Genomic DNA, 18,227 nt, shown 5'->3' with positions numbered 1-18,227 from the left:
TTAGAATTATCATTAATTCTAATGTGTGCCTGTCATACGTGTGCAGCTTCCTGAACTACCACCAACCAAGCACACACTGTAACTAGCACCCCCCTCACACCCACATCCTTTCAACACCATCACCAAAGCATGTCCTCTGTCTTGACTTCCTCCCTGGGAAGAAAATCCCTCCCCTTTATCTGCATGTGCCTCCTACCTCTACCATATTTAATCTAACAAGCCATCTGTAGTAAGATGACCTCGCTGCGATAGTCTTGCATTCTTGACTGTAGTTACATGATGAGTGGGAAGAGAAGAAGTAATTTGCTAAATAAGACCCTTGGAAGTATGGAGGTTTCTCCCTACCTGCCTCCATCTCTCTAACTTTTTCCTTTTTCCTTTTTTTTGTTTTCAAGTTTGCGGGTTAGGCTGCTCCTCTCGTTGACTAAACTCTGCACAAAGCGCCCCCCCCCCCCCCCCCCCCCGCCCATATGCAGTGTTGTTTGGTAGGAGAGTAGCCCGAGTCTCATTTCTATGAGCAGGACATTGTCACTTTGTCAGGAGTCACCCCATTCTGTGCTGGCGAGTGCAGAGCTAAAATGTCCAGCCTTCTGATCTATTAATCCGGACTCTATGAAGTGAAGAAGCTCCTGTGAAGATTTCTACAGCAGGATCTGATCTTTCCCGCGACTAGTTAACATTCTCCATCTTTGAATTCCCCGCCCCCTTCGCACTTCAGCATCGTCCAGATACCTTGCCCCGTCTCTTTATAGCGTGAGCTCGGTTCTTTGGGATGGAGAGATTAAACTGTCTCTCAAACCTGAGAAGAAATGCCTTGATGGTGCCATTTTCGATAAAGGTATCCGCGTCACCAAATACAGTGAACAGAGCACCTGACCATAGCCTAGTGGGCATTTCACCTGGCAATTTTCACAGTGTGCTCTCTGGGAAATAGTCCTGCTTTAAGAGAGCTGATGTCATTTTTACATCACCCTCCTCCCCACTCCCCGCTTAAGGGGTTGTTAGTTCTGAGGACACTGCAACCTGGATGTTCCCTCGGACCCCACCATTAGCTACCTCCATTTGGACACAATTGTCTTCCCTTCTTGGAAAGCCACCGCAGTTCCAGCTTTCCAGTAATTATGCTGAATAACCCAAAGTAAAGATACCAGTAGCATCCGTTGTTACTATGGTTGCCAGGAGTGAGAAGCCAGTAGGAAAGGTGTTCCTGGGGCCTGCTCACGTCCCTCATGGATGGAGCTGTGGGGAGGAGGGGTTTAGCCCAGGGGAACTGAGGGTCGCTGGGATGGGGAGGGTCAGAGCAGTGGCTAGATGGCACCCCCAGGCATTCTGATATCCATTCCCTTATCTTTCACATGACCTTTTTAAATCAGTACAACTCCGTGGGGAGCTGTTATAAGCTGAACTTGACAGCTCTCTCTCCTCATCAGGCCCTGCAGGAGCAGCTGACTTCAGTGGTCCAGGAAATCGGGCACCTCATCGATCCCATTGCCACAGCAGCTCGAGGAGAAGCAGCTCAGCTGGGACATAAGGTAATGGGCACTAGGGGATCCTGCTGAGAGTGTGTGAGAAAGAGATGGGGGGAGAGTTGTTATTGATTTTGTCGTTCTTGTTCCCCAAAGCCTCAGGGCAGGTGTGAGGGCCGGGTCAATGCTGGCTGACACTAGAGAAAATACCACTCAGCCTCCGTCAACATCTTCTCCCAAAATGACCGCTTCAGGAATCTCTTTTTACTTACTTAGCGTCGAGACAAAAGCTACAGGGCAGTTTTTCTGGTAGTGCACAGACTTTGCAGCCGCCAAGGCAGTTTTCAGTCACCTATCGCTCTTGATCTTCGCTGGGACAAGCCAGAGACTAAACTTGGCATTCCTGGTCTGGTGTCTGCCATCTTTTGTCCTGGCTGGCCAGCCTCATTCTGGTGTGTTTAGGGCACGTTTTTCGTCCACGGCCTCTAATATAGTGTCCGTTTTCACACGTGAGGAAGCAAAGCAAACTTGCAAACTTTTACCCTCAACAGCTGAAGCTTCCGTGTGGCCACTCTGCCAGCCCTTCACCTGAGCGTTCATACCCACGTGGTTGCAGGTGCTGCATCACGGTCTGCCTGTTTGGGGTTCATTTTGCAAATCCTTCGAGGAGAGTTGGCTTGTCAAGCAGCCTGTGCCTCGGCAGAGAGAGGGCAGACATTGGGTTTTTAACAACCTGCAGGATTTCCTAGCATTTATCAGTGCTGCCGTCAGTATTGATGTGCAGATCAAGAAATCCAGTAGCCCAAATCATCTCTGCAGGTACTGATTTTAGAAAATCAATACTCCTGCTTTTTCCAATACAGGATAGCTTGAGAGCCTACTAAGCTTCCTGCTGGGTGTAAGGAGAGGTGTTTGGGTTTAAAATGGCCAGTATCTCTCTGCCATTGCAAGTGCGGTAAATTTCATTTCTCACCTGAGCGCCTTTATAATAAGAAAGGGCTTGTCCACCTGTGTGAAGCAGTTTGCAAAGGGGGGGGTTGCAGAACGGGCCTGGGGGCTGGAGCGCTGTGTATGTGACTGCTGTGGGGACAGTGAGTTTGGCAGAGAAACCGAACTTCTGTTCAGCAGTTACTTTTGATTCCAGTAGGAATTTCGTAATAAAGTATTTCTAGACTCCTAGGGCAACATCCTTGTCTCTGCCCTTCCGTTGTTTAGTGTGGAAAATTAATTCCTATGTCGGTGGCATGAAAAGAAACTTTATTGGTGCCGCCTGAGTTATCAATTTACTCTGGTCCTTTGGCTAAACGAGTCTCACCTTCTGAAAGGGAGTTCTAGACAAAAGCAGCCTAGGGGGCCTCCATCCAGAGGGGTCGTGGGCTGCTGGTTGATGCCCACCTGGTCCCAGTGCTTCATGATGGCGCTCAGGTGAGCTGCCAATTCAGCAGCTTCAGTCCCACTTGGGAGTGATTGATAAAGGCAGATTCTCGGACCCCGCCTGGATTGATTTCCCACAGCCGCTGTAACAAAGTACCACAAACTGGGGGGCTTAAAACTACAGAAATGTAATCTCTCACAGCTCTGGAGTCCAGAAATCCAAAATCAAGGCGTTGGCAGGGCCACACGTGTTTTGGAGGCTCCATTCTTTGCTGCTTCCAGCTTGTGGTAGCTCTTGGCATTCCTTGACTGAATCTCACCAGTCTCTCTCCGTGGTCACATTGTCTCCCGCTTTTCCGCCTTCCCTTCTTCTGTTTCTTCTAAGGACACTTGTTATCAGGATTAGGGCCCACCCAAGCAACGCGGGATGATCTCATCTTCAGATCCACCTACAGAGACCCCTTTGTAAGATCCCCTTCACAGACTTCAGAAATTTGGACATGGACATACCTTTTGGGGGGTCACCATTCAACCCACTCTGCCATCCTAGGCTTAGGGACTCAACATCATATACCAAATACTCAAAATTCTGCGTTATTTTCACTTCTGTACTAACTCAGGTGAGGAGGTTTCCTGTTCTGTCACGGGTCTCAATTAAAGGAGGTATTAGAGTCCTTGCTAAACTTCCTAAATACAGGAAAAATCCCATCCCTTCCAAACCTTTGCCCTACAGTAGGTGAAGAATAATGACCCCTAGTGTGTGTGGAGTGCTTACTACATAGAGGCCTGTACTGAGGCCTTTATGCACACTGACTTAATCCCCCTAAAATTTTAAGGAACTTAGTGCTATCACATTTTACCAAGGAGGAAACTGAAATTTAGGAATAGGAAGCAATTTGCCTAAGATTTCTTAAAAAGGAATTGGCAGGGAGGGTTCAGATCTCGCGGCTTTGAAAGCAGAACTTCCTCTCCACCCAGCCATCCTCCCTTCCTGAGGGAGTCGGGCACCTGTTGAGTTGTGTTTCCTTATGCTCAGCACACAGCAACCCTTGACATTTTACAGTTGCATTGATAAAATGTACTTTTAAAATAATAAAACGAATCCAGAAAACATGTTGGATTCTAATGCATTCAACATTTTGACTCCTTTAGTACTTACGGGACCCCTCCTGAACCCTGACCCCTGATGACCCATCACTGCAATTGGTGGCGACACCACCCTTCCTGGGGAAGAGGAGATGAAATCCAATGCAGATATGCAGGGCTGTCCCTGCCTATGATATACCCTGGGGATTATGCAGACTGGGCCTTACACAGAGGTCTTTGGCCAAAGCAAGGAGCCGGGCAGGATGGGGGGCGCCGGAATCCTGCTAAGTCATGTGCCTTGACATCGATCAGGTCTGCCCAGAGGATGGGCAGCCCCTTTAAAATTCCTACAAAGCACCATAAGGGCCAGCAGCAGCCTTGTTCAAGTGTTTTGAAACCTATCTGTAAGATAACTGTAATTGGGGATAAAACAGTCAAAGTATGTTTATTGTTAGCCGATAGTCTTGTCTCACTATTAGCTTTAATGAACTTGAATATTTTGGACCCTCACCACCACCCCCAACTCCCACCCCCTGCTTTGTTGCTGACCCAGTGACTGCCGCTGCCCATGTGAAGCAGCCTTCCTGCCTGCATCCCCATCACCCTCATTCTTCCTCCACATCATGGGAAGAAGCATTAAGGGAGTTACTGGTTAAAGAAGCATTAAGGGAGTTGAGGGCTATTCCCATCAAGAGAACTTAAATACACCTGATGGGAATAATCTAGCAATTAGTAATTGCCACACAAGATGAGGAGTTGAACGGAAAAGTGTGATCAGTGTCGTCGTGTTTTATCTGAGGGGGAATAGATGACAGTGTCTGAAGCAAGGACAGCAAAATGTTAAAATCTGATATTACGGATGCTAGGTAGATGGTGAGCTTTGGTGAGCATATACAGTCACCCCTCCATATCTGCAGATGTCGAACCCACAGATGCACAGGGCCGACTGTACTACAGCATTTTATATAAGAGACTTGAGCACTCGCGGATTTTTAGTATTCGTGGGGGGTCATGGAACCAATCCCCTGCAGATACCAAGGGACAACCGTATGCACCATCGATGCTGTTGCGTCCTGGAGACAGGCCTCTGCTGCAACAGTGCTTAGCTGTCTTTAAGCTTTTTTGTTCTCCCAGGTTGGGCTCATCATAAACAGCACATCTTGACTGATGGGAAATCATTTTTGCTTTTTTTTTTTTCCAAATCCACGGTTTGGTCAAAATACTTGAGGCGGAGGGCAGTTGGGTTGACTTCCTAGAATGATTTTGAGGGTGCCTTTACTCTCAGGCTGCTTTTCTCAACTGCCATGCTCCCCTGCCCCTCTTCTATACCCCTTCCTTTTGAGTTTGTAAGATGCTCGCCTTTGGTTCTTTCAAAAGCTGTTCTATTTGTGAAATTAAAATTAAGATTTGTAAAATTCTCACACCTAACTGTGGATCTCAGAACAGATTTCTTAGCACTTCTGCCATGATGAGAGACAGACAGAGAGCTCTCCAGAAAAAGAAAAATCCAAACAAGAGTTCATTAATTACAAGTACTCTCAAAAGTAAAGTTGAACGAGGAATAAGGTCTGAGGACCTAATATGTATATAACATGGTGACTGTAATTCGTAATACTGGATGTAAAATAGAAAAAAACAAAAGTGAAGACCAGCAGGTCTGCCTCTCCCTGTGACTCATCCCATCCCTGTCCCAGCCCCCTTCCCAGCAGCCAGGCTCCTAAACGAGACACAGTATTTACATGTTGCATCTGGGGCTCTTTTTTTTTTTTTTTTTTTTTTTTTGTCTTGAAAGGTGACACAACTGGCGAGCTACTTTGAGCCCTTGATCTTGGCTGCAGTGGGTGTCGCCTCCAAGATTCTGGACCATCAACAGCAGATGACAGTGCTGGACCAGACCAAGACGCTCGCAGAGTCTGCCCTACAGATGTTGTACGCAGCCAAGGAAGGCGGAGGAAACCCCAAGGTACAGCTCAGGATGCTAGGGGCTCACTTAGGACACTGAGAAGCCAGCACACGTTCCTCTGTATCACGTCCCTCCAGGGAGGGCACCTCCAGTTTTTGGATGGTGGCATTTGATTTTCCATTTAAAGGTGGGAAATAGTCTTCTCTTGGCCTTACTGGGGATCTTTAAGAGGAAAACCAAGAAATGCACACAATTAAGGCTGATTTAGAAATTTTTTTTTTTTTTTTCCGTGACAGTGTGTGTAGGTGAGCATCCTTGGGAAAGAAACATGTATTGTGTGGTTATTACAAGAATAAAAACCATAATACCTGCCCGGCACCTGTTCAGTGTTGACACAAAGCAAACCTCTATTGTTTTCCACTAAGTGCCGTTTCTGTTCCTGGTACTTAAGTTCAAAGAGAAACATGGTCAAGGTCACCCATGGCATGTGTTGCTATTGCCTTGGGGACAGTAGTTTAATATGAAAATCTCCCTTACCAGTTTACAGGTGGAACATTTCTTCAGCCTGATGTGCCACCCAGGTACTTTTAAGTGGCCAAAGATGGTGACAACATGTCCTTTTCTCTCGAGGTCAGAGAAATTATCAGGGATTGTTTTACTTGTGAAACCAGCATGCACCTTAAGTTTCCTCAGGGTTCTGGAACCTGGAGAGGGGGCTGGAGGCTTCTCTCACCACTTGTATCTTCTAGGAGCTGCCTCCATACGATCATGTGATCTTAATGGGTCTTCACCTAAGCAGATTAACTTGAGAGAGCACTACTGGAAAGATTTGTGTAGCATACTGACCTACGAGCTACAAGGATCCATTTTATATATGGGGGGGGTTGTTTGTTTTTTGCGGTACGTGGGCCTTTCACTGTTGCGGCCTCTCCCGTTGCGGAGCACAGGCTCCAGACATGCCGACTCAGCGGCCATGGCTCACGGGCCCAGCCGCTCCGCGGCATGTGGGATCTTCCCGGACCGGGGCACGAACCCGTGTCCCCTGCATCGGCAGGCGGACTCTCAACCACTGCGCCACCAGGGAAGCCCCTGTGGGGTTTTCTTAGTGTGATTTGTTGTATGTTTAAGATCTTCAAATCAGTCACGTGGTATAGCAGAGAAGACTCTAGACTGACTCAGATGGCAAAATGGTGATCTCAGAGCTAACAGCTATTGCACGCCCACTCTGTGTCATTTATTACATCTTACACCCTCATCTTACGTAATCTTCATAGAAACTCTGTGACATGGGAAGGTTCCCACTGCACACGTGCAGAAGCTGAGGCTTCCCTGCCGAGTTGTCCGAGATCACAGGCGAGGTGCACGTGGGGTCACGTGGAAATGCAGGCCAACTCAGCCCGGAGCAAGGCCTGGGCGGGGTCAAGGAAGGAGGCAGGGAAGAGGGAGCAGGATCTGCAAGGCACAGAGAGGGTTATAAAAGGATTGTGATCTCTTTAGAAAATAGCACTCTAGTCTGGTGTGTACGGAACCGAGTGTGGGGACAATGGGACGGGAGGGAAGACTGGGCTGTATCGTGACAGGCCTCCTCCTGCACGCGAAGGAGCTGGGGCTTTCTAGTGAGCAGTGGAAAATGGCACAGCCCATCCGTAGTCTAGAAACGCCATTCTGGAAGCAGCATGAATAATGTCTTGGACTTGCATTCTCTGTGTTCAGTTTTTCACTCATGTATCTGGCAACTCGTAAGAGATTAATACTGGGGATGCTAAAAACTTGGAGAGCCAGCCTTGGCCCTCGAGTTGTTCCGACTTTTCTGGCAAAAAAAAATGAGTGGTTGCTGAAGTGATGGACAGAGCAAGAAGAAGGACACCCTTTGGCTGTGACAGGTTAGTGATGGATGCCCCAGAGTCGGGCCCCCACCCCCTTTGCTCCCTCCCTAAACTGGAGCAGCTGGGACTCACCTTCCAGACCCAGTTCTAGGTTATCTTTTCTCCAGGGCTGTTTACTGCCACATCTCTACGCCTAACCTGAGGGGGTTTCATTCTCAGCAGAAGAACTCAGATTAGTAGGTTTCTGGATGTTTAAGAGATTAAGACATCTGTTTGGACTGCAAGTTCAGAGCTCCTCGTGGAATTCTGTTGTATGCCAAGGAACCTCACGGTTGGGAGCATTTGTAGTCGGCACTGTAAGCTTTATAATGACATCCTTTGCTTGGAAGTGTGGGCTGGAGAACAGTGTGGAGTAGTTCTCAGTGAAAGACCTGAAGCACCAGGTGATGAACTAAGACACGTGATGAGTGACAGCGATGCAGGAGTTAACATGGATCCTGTCACTGGTAGCAGGTACCTGTGCTATCTGCAGACTCTGACAGGCTTGTCACAGGGTGCCTGGGACACTACAAGTTGGCTTGAAGGCCCTTTCCTAAGAGGCCTAGTGCAGAGACTTAATCCCCTTGGGTGCTGTTCTTTGGGCAGATGTTTACTAAGTGTTACTTGCTACGTGTTAGGTGATGTATAAAACGTATGTGTTAGATGTCGTAGTCCTTGTTTGCATGTGGTCTAAATGTGGTTAAATGGTTTTCAGTGTCTTTTGTTTGGTGAGAAATAGGGTAAGCTTCGGGGGCCAACATTTCTGGATTTCAAATCCCAGCTCAGCCTTTTGCTGGCAAATAACTTCATTTGTTTCCTCATCTAAACAATAAGGTTGGTAATGAATACGTCCGGAGTAGTTGTAGAGATTATATGACATAATGTGCCTGACATAATGGGTGTTCCAAAAAAAAAAAAAAATTAGAAAGTAACAGTCCCAGAGCCTGGTGTTAATGAATCGCATGAGTACAAGACATTTGCTCTGTGACCTCACCCTCATCCCATTGAGCCCCCTTCTACACTCATTCTGTACCTCCAGAGCTTCCCCCACCCACTCACCTCTCCCCCACTCACCCCTCCCCCACTCAGTTCCCTCCTCCATCCTCCTTGAAGGGGCCTCTCCAGCGTCTGCCTGTAACACTCCAGCAAATATGCCACCCTGTCCATTGTTGGGCAGTCCTAATTATTAGCTGTTTCTTCCCCTCTACTGAAGTTGAGATCTGCCCCCTGTAGCCTTCTCCCATTTTCCAAACTCCTGTGATGTCTATGCCTGCTTTACTGGGCTTTGTAGTTGGAGCACTATAATAAAGAAATAAGGCTCCCTTGGAAGTAGACTTCAGACACGTTTCCAAAAAAGAACAGAGTCTGATTTCTCTCCTTTGCTGCTCTGTGAGGAGCAGTAACAAGGATCCCCTCCAGATTCTAAAATAACGACCTCATTGTCGAGTCTGCTGACTCCACTTGCCAGATTGCTCTTGGTTGGTTAAGGCTGCCTTAATTGAGAGGTTACTGTGTCTTTTGGGGTCTGAAGCTAGTGTGCTCAGGCAGCCCATGTGTGGGATTTGGCCTCAGTGGTGTGATCCAGATGAGGTTTGCCATTGGAGTTAGAGGACACGGCTCTGGGTAAGGCTTGGAGTAATTGGAGGAGGCCTCACAGCCTCTGAGCTGACCCTTTAAGGATCTGTAAAAACTTAAACATGTGGAGTGAAGGAGAAGCAGGCCTTCTAAAGAATTCCTCACCACGAGCACATGGGAAGGTGATTCACTTCTGGGACAGCCAAGAGCAAGGACGTGTTTTTGTAGGTTTTGATACTCTGGTGTGGAGAAAGTGTCCTTTACGTTTTCCAATGAGTTTCAGAGAACTGTTTTGTGATTTACTTCTGCCACCCCCAGAATTGGCTTCTGATACCTTCCTAAGCCTGCATGGGAGAGCAGATACTTGGCAAGCCGCTCTCACTTCTCCCCGCAAATGTGTACTTTGTTTAATAGGAATGTACAGAGTTGCTAACATTTTTGCGCCACCAATAGTTGCCTCATTCTAAGAGAGATTTACAGAAATGCACACCTTACATTTTACCTTTTTTTTTTTCTTTTTTTTTTTTACATTTTATCTTTTTTATAAATGAGAACATATTTGTGTGAGATGCTCTCTCTGGAGGGTTATGTACAGGAGATGTCACTTTTCAGGCTTCCATCAAAATAAAGCAATCTGCACATTTGGTGTTTTACCTTCTCTGCGCCATGAAATCAGCCATTAACCTAAATTACCAGTTCACTCCATCACATCCCTCAGAGAGAGAGCTTTGCATCCTGACACGGTTGCCTCAGGATAACCATCCGTGATTACATATTTCACATCTCGTCAGATGTTGTATTTGGAGGACTCTTCTTGATTCCTGTGTCTTTTTAATTCTGCCAGCTGAGCCAGTTCCCATGGCTCACGTAGCTTCTTCTTGGAATTCTTCTCTTTTATTTAATCACTCAAAAGAGTTATCATTTACCATCTCTCACTGGCTTCCTTACCTTCTCATCTACCAAAGTAAAGGTGTAATTCCTTGGGCCTTTTAGAGGGGTCATCTTCCTCTGAGGAGCATCAGGGCAGCCATGGCCACTGCACGGGGGCATCCGGTACCAGATGCAGTGCACTTCTGACACAAAATACCCCACATTACTTCAGATTTCCCAGGTAAGGACACGGTCCCCTACTAGACTGCTCTTATTATAAATGATAAGATGCCTACAACCATCTCATCTCATCAGAATTCCACTGCATAGCATTGTTATAATTATTCCCATTTTGCTTAGGAACCCACGCCCAGGACCACTTAGCTACTTAGCAGTGGAGACAGAATTCGACCCCAGCCTTTTCTGACCCCAGGACCTTCACTCTTTGCTCCTTCATCTTGCTACCACTCAAGGTGTTTTTTAGGGAGCCTGGCACCACCATTCTTTCATCCTTTCGTTCACTCACTTGCCAGGGCCTGCTCTGGGCTCCATACATTGTTGTTAAAGCATCTCTGAGGACTGTCTAGGGGAACTCATGAGCACTCAGGCTTTGCCTGCAGAGTGTCTATCCCTGGAGAACTTTCATCATTCGTCCCTCCAAACTCATGTAAATGTCATTTGTGACATAGTTCCAAAGCCCGTGTAGCCTTCTGCAGATTTCTGCCTCCTGTATGTATCTCTATTTCCATAATCCAGTTGTATTTATAGAAAGGGAATTATAGTGTATTGGGCAACTTTGAAGAGAAGCTCATTTGTTGTGAACACGTGTTTTTCTTTATATAGTTTTTTTTTTCTATTAAATCCGTCAACTTGTATATTAGGGAATCTGTGGTATGCTCTTTCTACCACCCTGGACGTAGTAACATAAAATTAGTCACGTCATAAGACGCTGGTTGAAATTGCAGGGTTGTTTTTCCTTTTGTTTGCAAAAAGAGATTTTTCTTTTTGTCTTTCTGATTTTTATTTATTTTGCAAACAAATGTACAAACATAATAAAGGAAAGGAAAAAGAGAATACATTTGTTGTGCTCCATAATGGGGATGTAGGTTTATATTCTGCTTTTTAAGGTTATCTGTAAAAGAAGTGAAGTGATTCTTAAGAGATTGAGAACCGTTGTCTTCTGCTTATGGAAACATCTTACAGTTATCTTCTCACCCCTGTCCCCCACCTCAGGCACAGCACACCCACGATGCCATCACGGAGGCCGCCCAGCTCATGAAGGAGGCCGTGGACGACATCATGGTGACGCTGAATGAAGCTGCCAGTGAAGTGGGGTTGGTGGGAGGCATGGTCGACGCCATTGCAGAAGCCATGAGCAAGGTGGGCCTGGGCCCCCAGATGCTTTCCTGCACTCCTTGGCCCCATTTCCTCCAAGGTTCCCCTCTAACTTGGTCCCAGGGGCTTTTCTCTAAGGAGCTGTCAGAGGAGCCCTCTAATCCAGGCTGACACTAGCAAGCCTCCTCTTTTCTTGAGGTGTCTGCTTATCATACGTCCAGCATATTCTTCATTCCTTATTATTCATTCATTACTTTTGTAAGCCGGTTGCACCCTTCCTTCCACATTTACACGGGGGAAAAAGAGATGGAGAAGGCATCCTTGGTCCCCTCACTTATAAAATGGAGGTAATTATTTACCTCCCCTGTATACCTCGTAGGGTTGTCATGGGGAGCAAACTCCAAAATGAAATAACGAAGTGATTCCCAAGTGCTGGTCTTCAGAATGGCTCCTTTGGAATCCTTGGGAGCATTTTAGAATGCACATTCCTAGGCCCTACCCCCGCCCTGATCACTTGGAATCTCTATGGTGTGAAGCCTAGTCATTTCAAAATCTCCCCATGGTTCTGGTATCTAGCCAGATGCAGGGACCACTGAAATGGTTAAGTGTAAAAGCCCTCAGAGACCAGTTGTAGACAACAGACATAGATGACAGGGGTATCATTTCTCCTCCAGTGACCCATCAGTTGAGTTGGGTCAGTAGGGAAGGATGACTGGACAGTATCTCCTGCTCTTTTGAAGGATCCCCAAGGAATCCTTCACTAATCATGTCTGTTTGATGCTCATCAGAATTAACAACTACTCGTCAATGTCTAATTGCCATCCTCTGATAGCATAGCTAAGAACTGTAGACTTCCTCTGTGTTTGGAAATGTCCATTGTCAGATTGTGAATACACTAATGTGGTTTTTCAGGATAATAAGTGGTCTTTAATTGCTAATTTAGAGAAGATTGGTTGGTTCGTATCTCCAGGAAGAGATGATAGCCTGAAACTGTAATTAGGATAATTCCCATTAAACATTATGCAAACATTATCAGACTGATAATGTCCCAAGCTAGGCTGGGATGCTGGGGATCCCTTAGAGACCCCAGGCTTGCCTTGTCAAAGCACTCCAGTAATTTCTGCTGTGGGCTTCTCACGCTTCAAATTTGGACAGTCTGACAGAACACGAGTAAATTGTCCTCTTCTTCAAGGCCCTTGGATAAGTCTCAGTGGGTTTGTTTGGTTTTCAGGACATCGGAACACCAGAGCTTTGAAATTAAGCCATGTATCTATCAAGGATATTAAATAATGGAGCTCAGCGTTTCTCAGTACAAATGAGAACTTCAAATGATAATCTTTTTCTTCTTAGGAGGTATTTTTCACAGTCACTCTAATGATAGGGAAGAGTTCCATAAATCCCTGGAAGATGGAAGTCTTTTTTTGATAGCCTTTTAGCCTTGCATATTGCAATGAATCTTTAATAAGGAAAGTGGCTCTTGTACTGTCTGATTTCAGGGGTGTAACATCTGCTCTGTCAGCCCAGGACATGCCTGATTCTTTTGGAAGGGCTGGGAAATAGGTCTGGTGTTACCTGATAGCAATAATTAGGAGCCACTAACAACATGAACCCCAGAGGCCAGGAGCAAAGGGGTTTTTTCCCTCAGTTCTGCTAAGTAGATAATTGGGGTTTCATTGATACCCCTAAACTCCTACATACCCTGACCTGACACCCTGGGTACTGCACGATGCCTCTTCCCCATTGTCTCCTTTCTAAGCCCACCCCGGCCTGCCCGTCACTGGAGACTTTGTATTAAGTGATATCGCAGGTCCTTTGAGCCCCTAAGCAGCAACGCATTGTAAATATGTCATTTTCTATCTGAGTTTTGGTTATTTGCTTAAAACACTGATATACTCTTAGAATCATTGTCTAAAGTTCCAAAAGGCAGTAACTAGCAGAAAAACTTCAAGTGTACCCAAAGCTGAATCTAAGTTCGGTGCAATTCTTGCCACTTTTGGAGCTTCTGCTGTGGAGTGTCTCCTTGAAATTCTCTCTCCGTATCTAAGTACCAGAAGGTTTGGGAATTCGTAGGTTACCGTGAACTAATCAGCTTTCTGTATAACCTTGGGCAAATCATTCAAGTTTTCTAAATCTTTTTTTCCCCCGTTCACTGAGGTTAGTCTCAATCTTCGGGATTTTATGACTAAGTCCCTTTTCTTTGTTTGCTTTTGTGTGTGTGTGTTGGGGGGGGGTTGTTTTTTCTTTTTGGCCAAGGAAGGTAATTAAAGAAAGAAAACAAAAACCCTGATATCTACATCAGTAGTATTTCATAAAAGAAAGGACATGTTAACACCAAAAAAAAAAAAAAGTAGGAAGGCTATAATCTCAGAATAAAGGAAAGTTCTTTCAACTAAGTAAATTTGAAATCCTAAAAAAAAAGTCACTACTTTGTTCTTACTTCTCTCATTCTCTTCACACTGGAAGGTTCATCATGGTGACCAGTGGCCACTGTGTTCTAAGCTGCCCTCTAGTCCAACATCCTGGCATGTTTGCAGTTACACCACATCTCATATGAAGGCTCCCAGCACATGGCCCGACCCTTACAAGATGCCCAGTTAATTTATACTGAGTGTATGAGTCCACAGCTCAGTCCTCGTTTGACCAGCGGGCCCCCAAAGTGTGATGGAGATACTTGGCAGTGTCTAACTCCCTGATAAAGAAACATAAAGAAATCTACCCTGGAGGTTGTATTGTTGGTTTGATAGAGATTACATCCTGGCCTGTGCAACCACGTTACATACTAGGCTACAGTGATGCATTCATTCAACTCGCATACGTAGCTTGGATCTACTCACGACAGGTAGCTCTCATTGACCACTCCACCTAATCTTTTCCTAATTGCCCTCTGGTCCCCTAATGTCTTCCCAGACTACAGACTATCTGGCAGAGAGCTGCCAGGGAGATCTTCTCAGATAGAGCATTGCCTACTGCAGATCCCACCATTTTCTTCATGATTGCAAGGTTCCTCATCAAACAGATCCAGCCTGATTCCCACCCCTTCAACGTCCCCCTCGTGTTCACTGCACTCACTCTTCCTGTAGTCATTTCTGTTCACCTTGTCTCCTCACCTAGAATATCGTTCAGCAACCAGTGGTGGCAGTCACAGCGTTGGTGGTGGTGGGGATGGGTGGCCTTTTTCTTCATCATAATCACCGACATTATCATCTTTCTCACCGTCATGATCTTCATCATCATGGTTACCCTCTCCTCTCCCTTCATGTAGACGAGGTGTCGTCTCAGTTGATCTTTACTACAACCTTCTGATGCTTGGACGTTTCCAGTAAAGGTCCTGAGAACCAGTTTGAGCCTCAAGCTGGGTATTTACTCACAAGTCCTAGAACCAGGTCTCAAATTCAAGTCTTCTGAGCCAGTAAATCCCCAGCCCTTCAAGGGACTGTCCCACTTCTCCACCTATTCCGCTCCACAGTGATCTCACCCTTCTCTCAGTTCCTGTGGTACTAGAGTCAGATGAACAAGCCATTCCTGATGTTTCCCATTCCTTCTCTTCCCCAGCTGAGGTCAGAAGTGAGTGTTCCAGGGTAGAGACATGCATGGGCTATACCATTCTTAGGAAAGCCCTTCATGATGGAGGTTCTGCGGCCTCCCCCAGCTCTTTGTCTGCCATTCTGACCTCCCTGCACGTTCTGGCTCACACCCACCTCCACGTGCTTCAGCGCTATCCCCTCTCCTTGGGACTCCTTCCCCACCTTTTGTGTGTGGCACACTGCTTACCTGGTAAGACTTGGCTGAAACATCATTGCTCTGGACAGCCCTGCCACTCCCCTCAGACACACTGGGGGTCCTCTCCTTGCCTGTGCGCCCCCAGTACCTTATGGGTGCCTCTAGTGAGGTCCTTATCACAGAAGTTGGGGGGTTCTGTTGACTCTGGACCCAAGAAACTCTGAAGACCTCTCCGTTTTCCCAAGTTCCTGATTCTAAAAAATAAAGCCCGCACTTGAACAGGCCTCTGATGACCTTTGGGTTCTTTTCCTCTCCCCTGTAGCTGGATGAAGGCACTCCTCCAGAACCAAAGGGGACGTTTGTCGACTATCAGACGACAGTGGTTAAATACTCCAAAGCCATTGCGGTAACAGCTCAGGAAATGGTAAGAAGAAAATGGGCTCACCCTGCACCCCACTGTTGGTTGCCCTTTTATCCACCACACCACTGAGTATTCAAATCTGGCGTCTGTGCTGGAGAGAGATCAGTCCTCTGTGTTTCTAGTTCCTCCTGGGCCTCAGCTTTGTCCTGATCTGTGGTCTTTCTGGCTGCCTGTGGTCTAGAAGCCCCAGGCTGCTGGACTTCTCATCTCACGAGAAAGCTCCAAAAGGGAATTAAAAATGACTGAGAGTTGGGCATGAGGACAGGGGAGCAAAGGAAAGAGAGAAAATTAGAATCAAGGAGGAAATGAGAAGGACATTGCAAGTTATAGAGAAAGAAAAAAAAAATCCTATTTATCTCACAGGGGACTTGAAATGTTTTTATGGATTAAAGTTACAGTACAAGAGAAGACATTTGGGGACAGAACCAAGGCTGTCCAATGGAACCAAGTTATAATCCTTGGACAGTGCTGAACAGTACGACATTGCCAGTCTTTCAGGCAAAATGAAACAGTGGTTATCTAAAAAAATTTTTCTCCTGACAGCAGAAGGCATGTAACTTTTGGAGGTGACTTTTTTTTTTTTTTTTGCTAAAATGTAATGCAATCAGAATTGTATTATATGGCTGTTTAGATATAAATGGCATTGAGAGACAGTGAATGCTATCTTGATAGGTTAAAAAGTTGTACAAAAAAAGAAAAACGTTGTCCTCAGAGAATTAATATAAGTACCTAGTAAGAAAGTTCTTAACTTCCGAAAGTTCAGGTGTCACAGGATAAAATTGAAAGATGCCTCTTTGATGCTACCACCTAAGCCTGAGTTGGAGGGACCAGACTGCGCCACTGCGTGGTTCCTGCCCCATCAGGTCGGGCACCTCTCTGGATGGTTTTGTCATGTAGTCATGTGTCCACTAGAGGCTGAGCTTGGACCGCGAAGGCTTCCCTGGCGGCTGCCGCTGCTCATTCTTAGAAACTCTGCGGTTGAGCCAGACCCCCTGTTGTTGAGAAGGACTCGGGCTCGGAAGGGAGGAAGGAACAGTGCCCATGTCAGCGACTGGGAGAAGGCTGGAATCGTCCTCGGGCTGGCCCTGCTCAGGAGAGCTCAGGGGCGTCCCAGCTAGCCCGGCAGCCCGACGGTCCTGATTTCTCCAAGCAGGGAGCACAATGCAGCAGGGTTGAAAATGTCTCCAGTGGCCTCAGGGGGTTCTGGAATATCTCCTGGGCCAGGTTCTCAGCCGGCCTGTCTTGACCCTGGGTGTCCATGCACTTGAGGAGCCGAGCCTGGGGCTGCGTTGCTGCTCCTGGGCTGGCTGGCCAGGGCCCAGAGGGGGAGAGTGTTCCCCCCACCGCACTGGGCGGCCCCCAGGGTTGTAGTGCTCCTTGTGGCAGGGTCGCATGCAGCAGCTGTTAGCACAGCCTCGTTCTCTTGGGGTGTGGCATGCATTCCTTGGGAACCCACACCTCGGCCCGGAAGCCTGTGACATTTCCTGGTAAACATGCCTTAGACGGGCCCACATTCCCACCCTCCATGGATGTGGAGTCATTTAACAGGTTTTTGTTTTTGTTTTTTAAGTCCTTTAAAACCAAGAACTTTAGATGCCACAAAGAGAGAGGGAAGTATCGTCATCCAGAGCCAGAGAACAGGTGGGGCAGAGGGAAGCCTTGGACCCAAGAGGGACATGGATACCTTTCTGGGTTGTGGGTTACAACTGCCCTTGTGCGTTCTAAGAGGCCTTTTTGTCAGAGGAGGAAAAACTAGACATGAGGGTATTAGCTAGGTAGGGTAAGCGGAGGTAAGGTTTTCTATCACATAGGAGGAAAATACAGAATATCTTGAGAGTAAAAAGGCAGAACGTGACCATTTAGGCTACAGTATTCTCTTCACTGAATCCGTGGCTGAAACGTTGTCATTCTTTGGCACAATGTTATCACACAGCTGAATTCTGTGAGTTTCTTCCACCGAAACGTTAGGCTTACCCATCTCTTCAGTCACTGTTTCCCGATGATCCTGTCCTTGTGCCCTCTCTCGGCGGTGTGGGACCTGCTCCTGAGTCCCCAGAGACCCGATCAGCCCGGGAGCAACGTGTGACCAGGGCTGCACCCTGCACGGGGCTGGGGCCCCTTGTGGTGTCTCTGGGGGGGCTCCCCGGTAACCCCACGGGGCAGGGCTGGTGGAGGCTGCTGATCTCACCTCCCAGAGAGCAGACCCTGAGGCCCGGCCTCCACGCTGCACGGCCTGAACCTGAGCATGTTGCCTTGACCTGGCCGGGAGCCGCTGGCCTGTCATGCGGGCTGCAGCATGGGCTTCGCTTGAACTGCCCTCTCCAATGTCCAGCCCCACACGGAAGCCACAAGCTTAAAAGTGAATGAGACCCTTTGGCTCCCAGTGGTATTAACACGTGATTCTCATGCTTTTCTCTGTGTGTCCCTGTGTGTTTGTGTCTTGCTTGTTTTCTTTTTCCAGATGACTAAGTCGGTTACTAACCCGGAGGAATTGGGAGGACTGGCTTCACAAATGACCAGTGACTATGGGCACCTGGCTCTCCAGGGCCAGATGGCAGCAGCCACGGCGGAACCAGAGGAGGTCTGCCACCTTAAGTCCCTGTTTTAAGAAG

General features: G+C 47.1%; 1 protein-coding gene across 3 annotated transcripts in view; it reads left to right on the top strand.

Annotated features, from left to right (window-relative positions):
• The window catches only part of TLN2 (talin 2), a 440,641-nt gene that overhangs the window by 362,173 nt on the left and 60,241 nt on the right, over positions 1 to 18,227 (top strand). For all 3 annotated transcript variants that reach the window (XM_032622981.1, XM_032622982.1, XM_032622983.1), the window contains 5 exons: positions 1,431 to 1,532; positions 5,719 to 5,889; positions 11,373 to 11,519; positions 15,517 to 15,618; positions 18,077 to 18,196. In XM_032622981.1, the coding sequence (XP_032478872.1) occupies positions 1,431 to 1,532; positions 5,719 to 5,889; positions 11,373 to 11,519; positions 15,517 to 15,618; positions 18,077 to 18,196 (642 nt within the window). The remainder of the gene's footprint in view (positions 1 to 1,430; positions 1,533 to 5,718; positions 5,890 to 11,372; positions 11,520 to 15,516; positions 15,619 to 18,076; positions 18,197 to 18,227) is intronic.

The sequence above is a fragment of the Phocoena sinus genome, chromosome 2 (assembly GCF_008692025.1).
Source record: "Phocoena sinus isolate mPhoSin1 chromosome 2, mPhoSin1.pri, whole genome shotgun sequence".
NCBI classification, from domain to species: domain Eukaryota; kingdom Metazoa; phylum Chordata; class Mammalia; order Artiodactyla; family Phocoenidae; genus Phocoena; species Phocoena sinus.
Note: the sequence above shows the minus strand (reverse complement) of the source record. Positions and strands in the feature narration are given on the sequence as shown.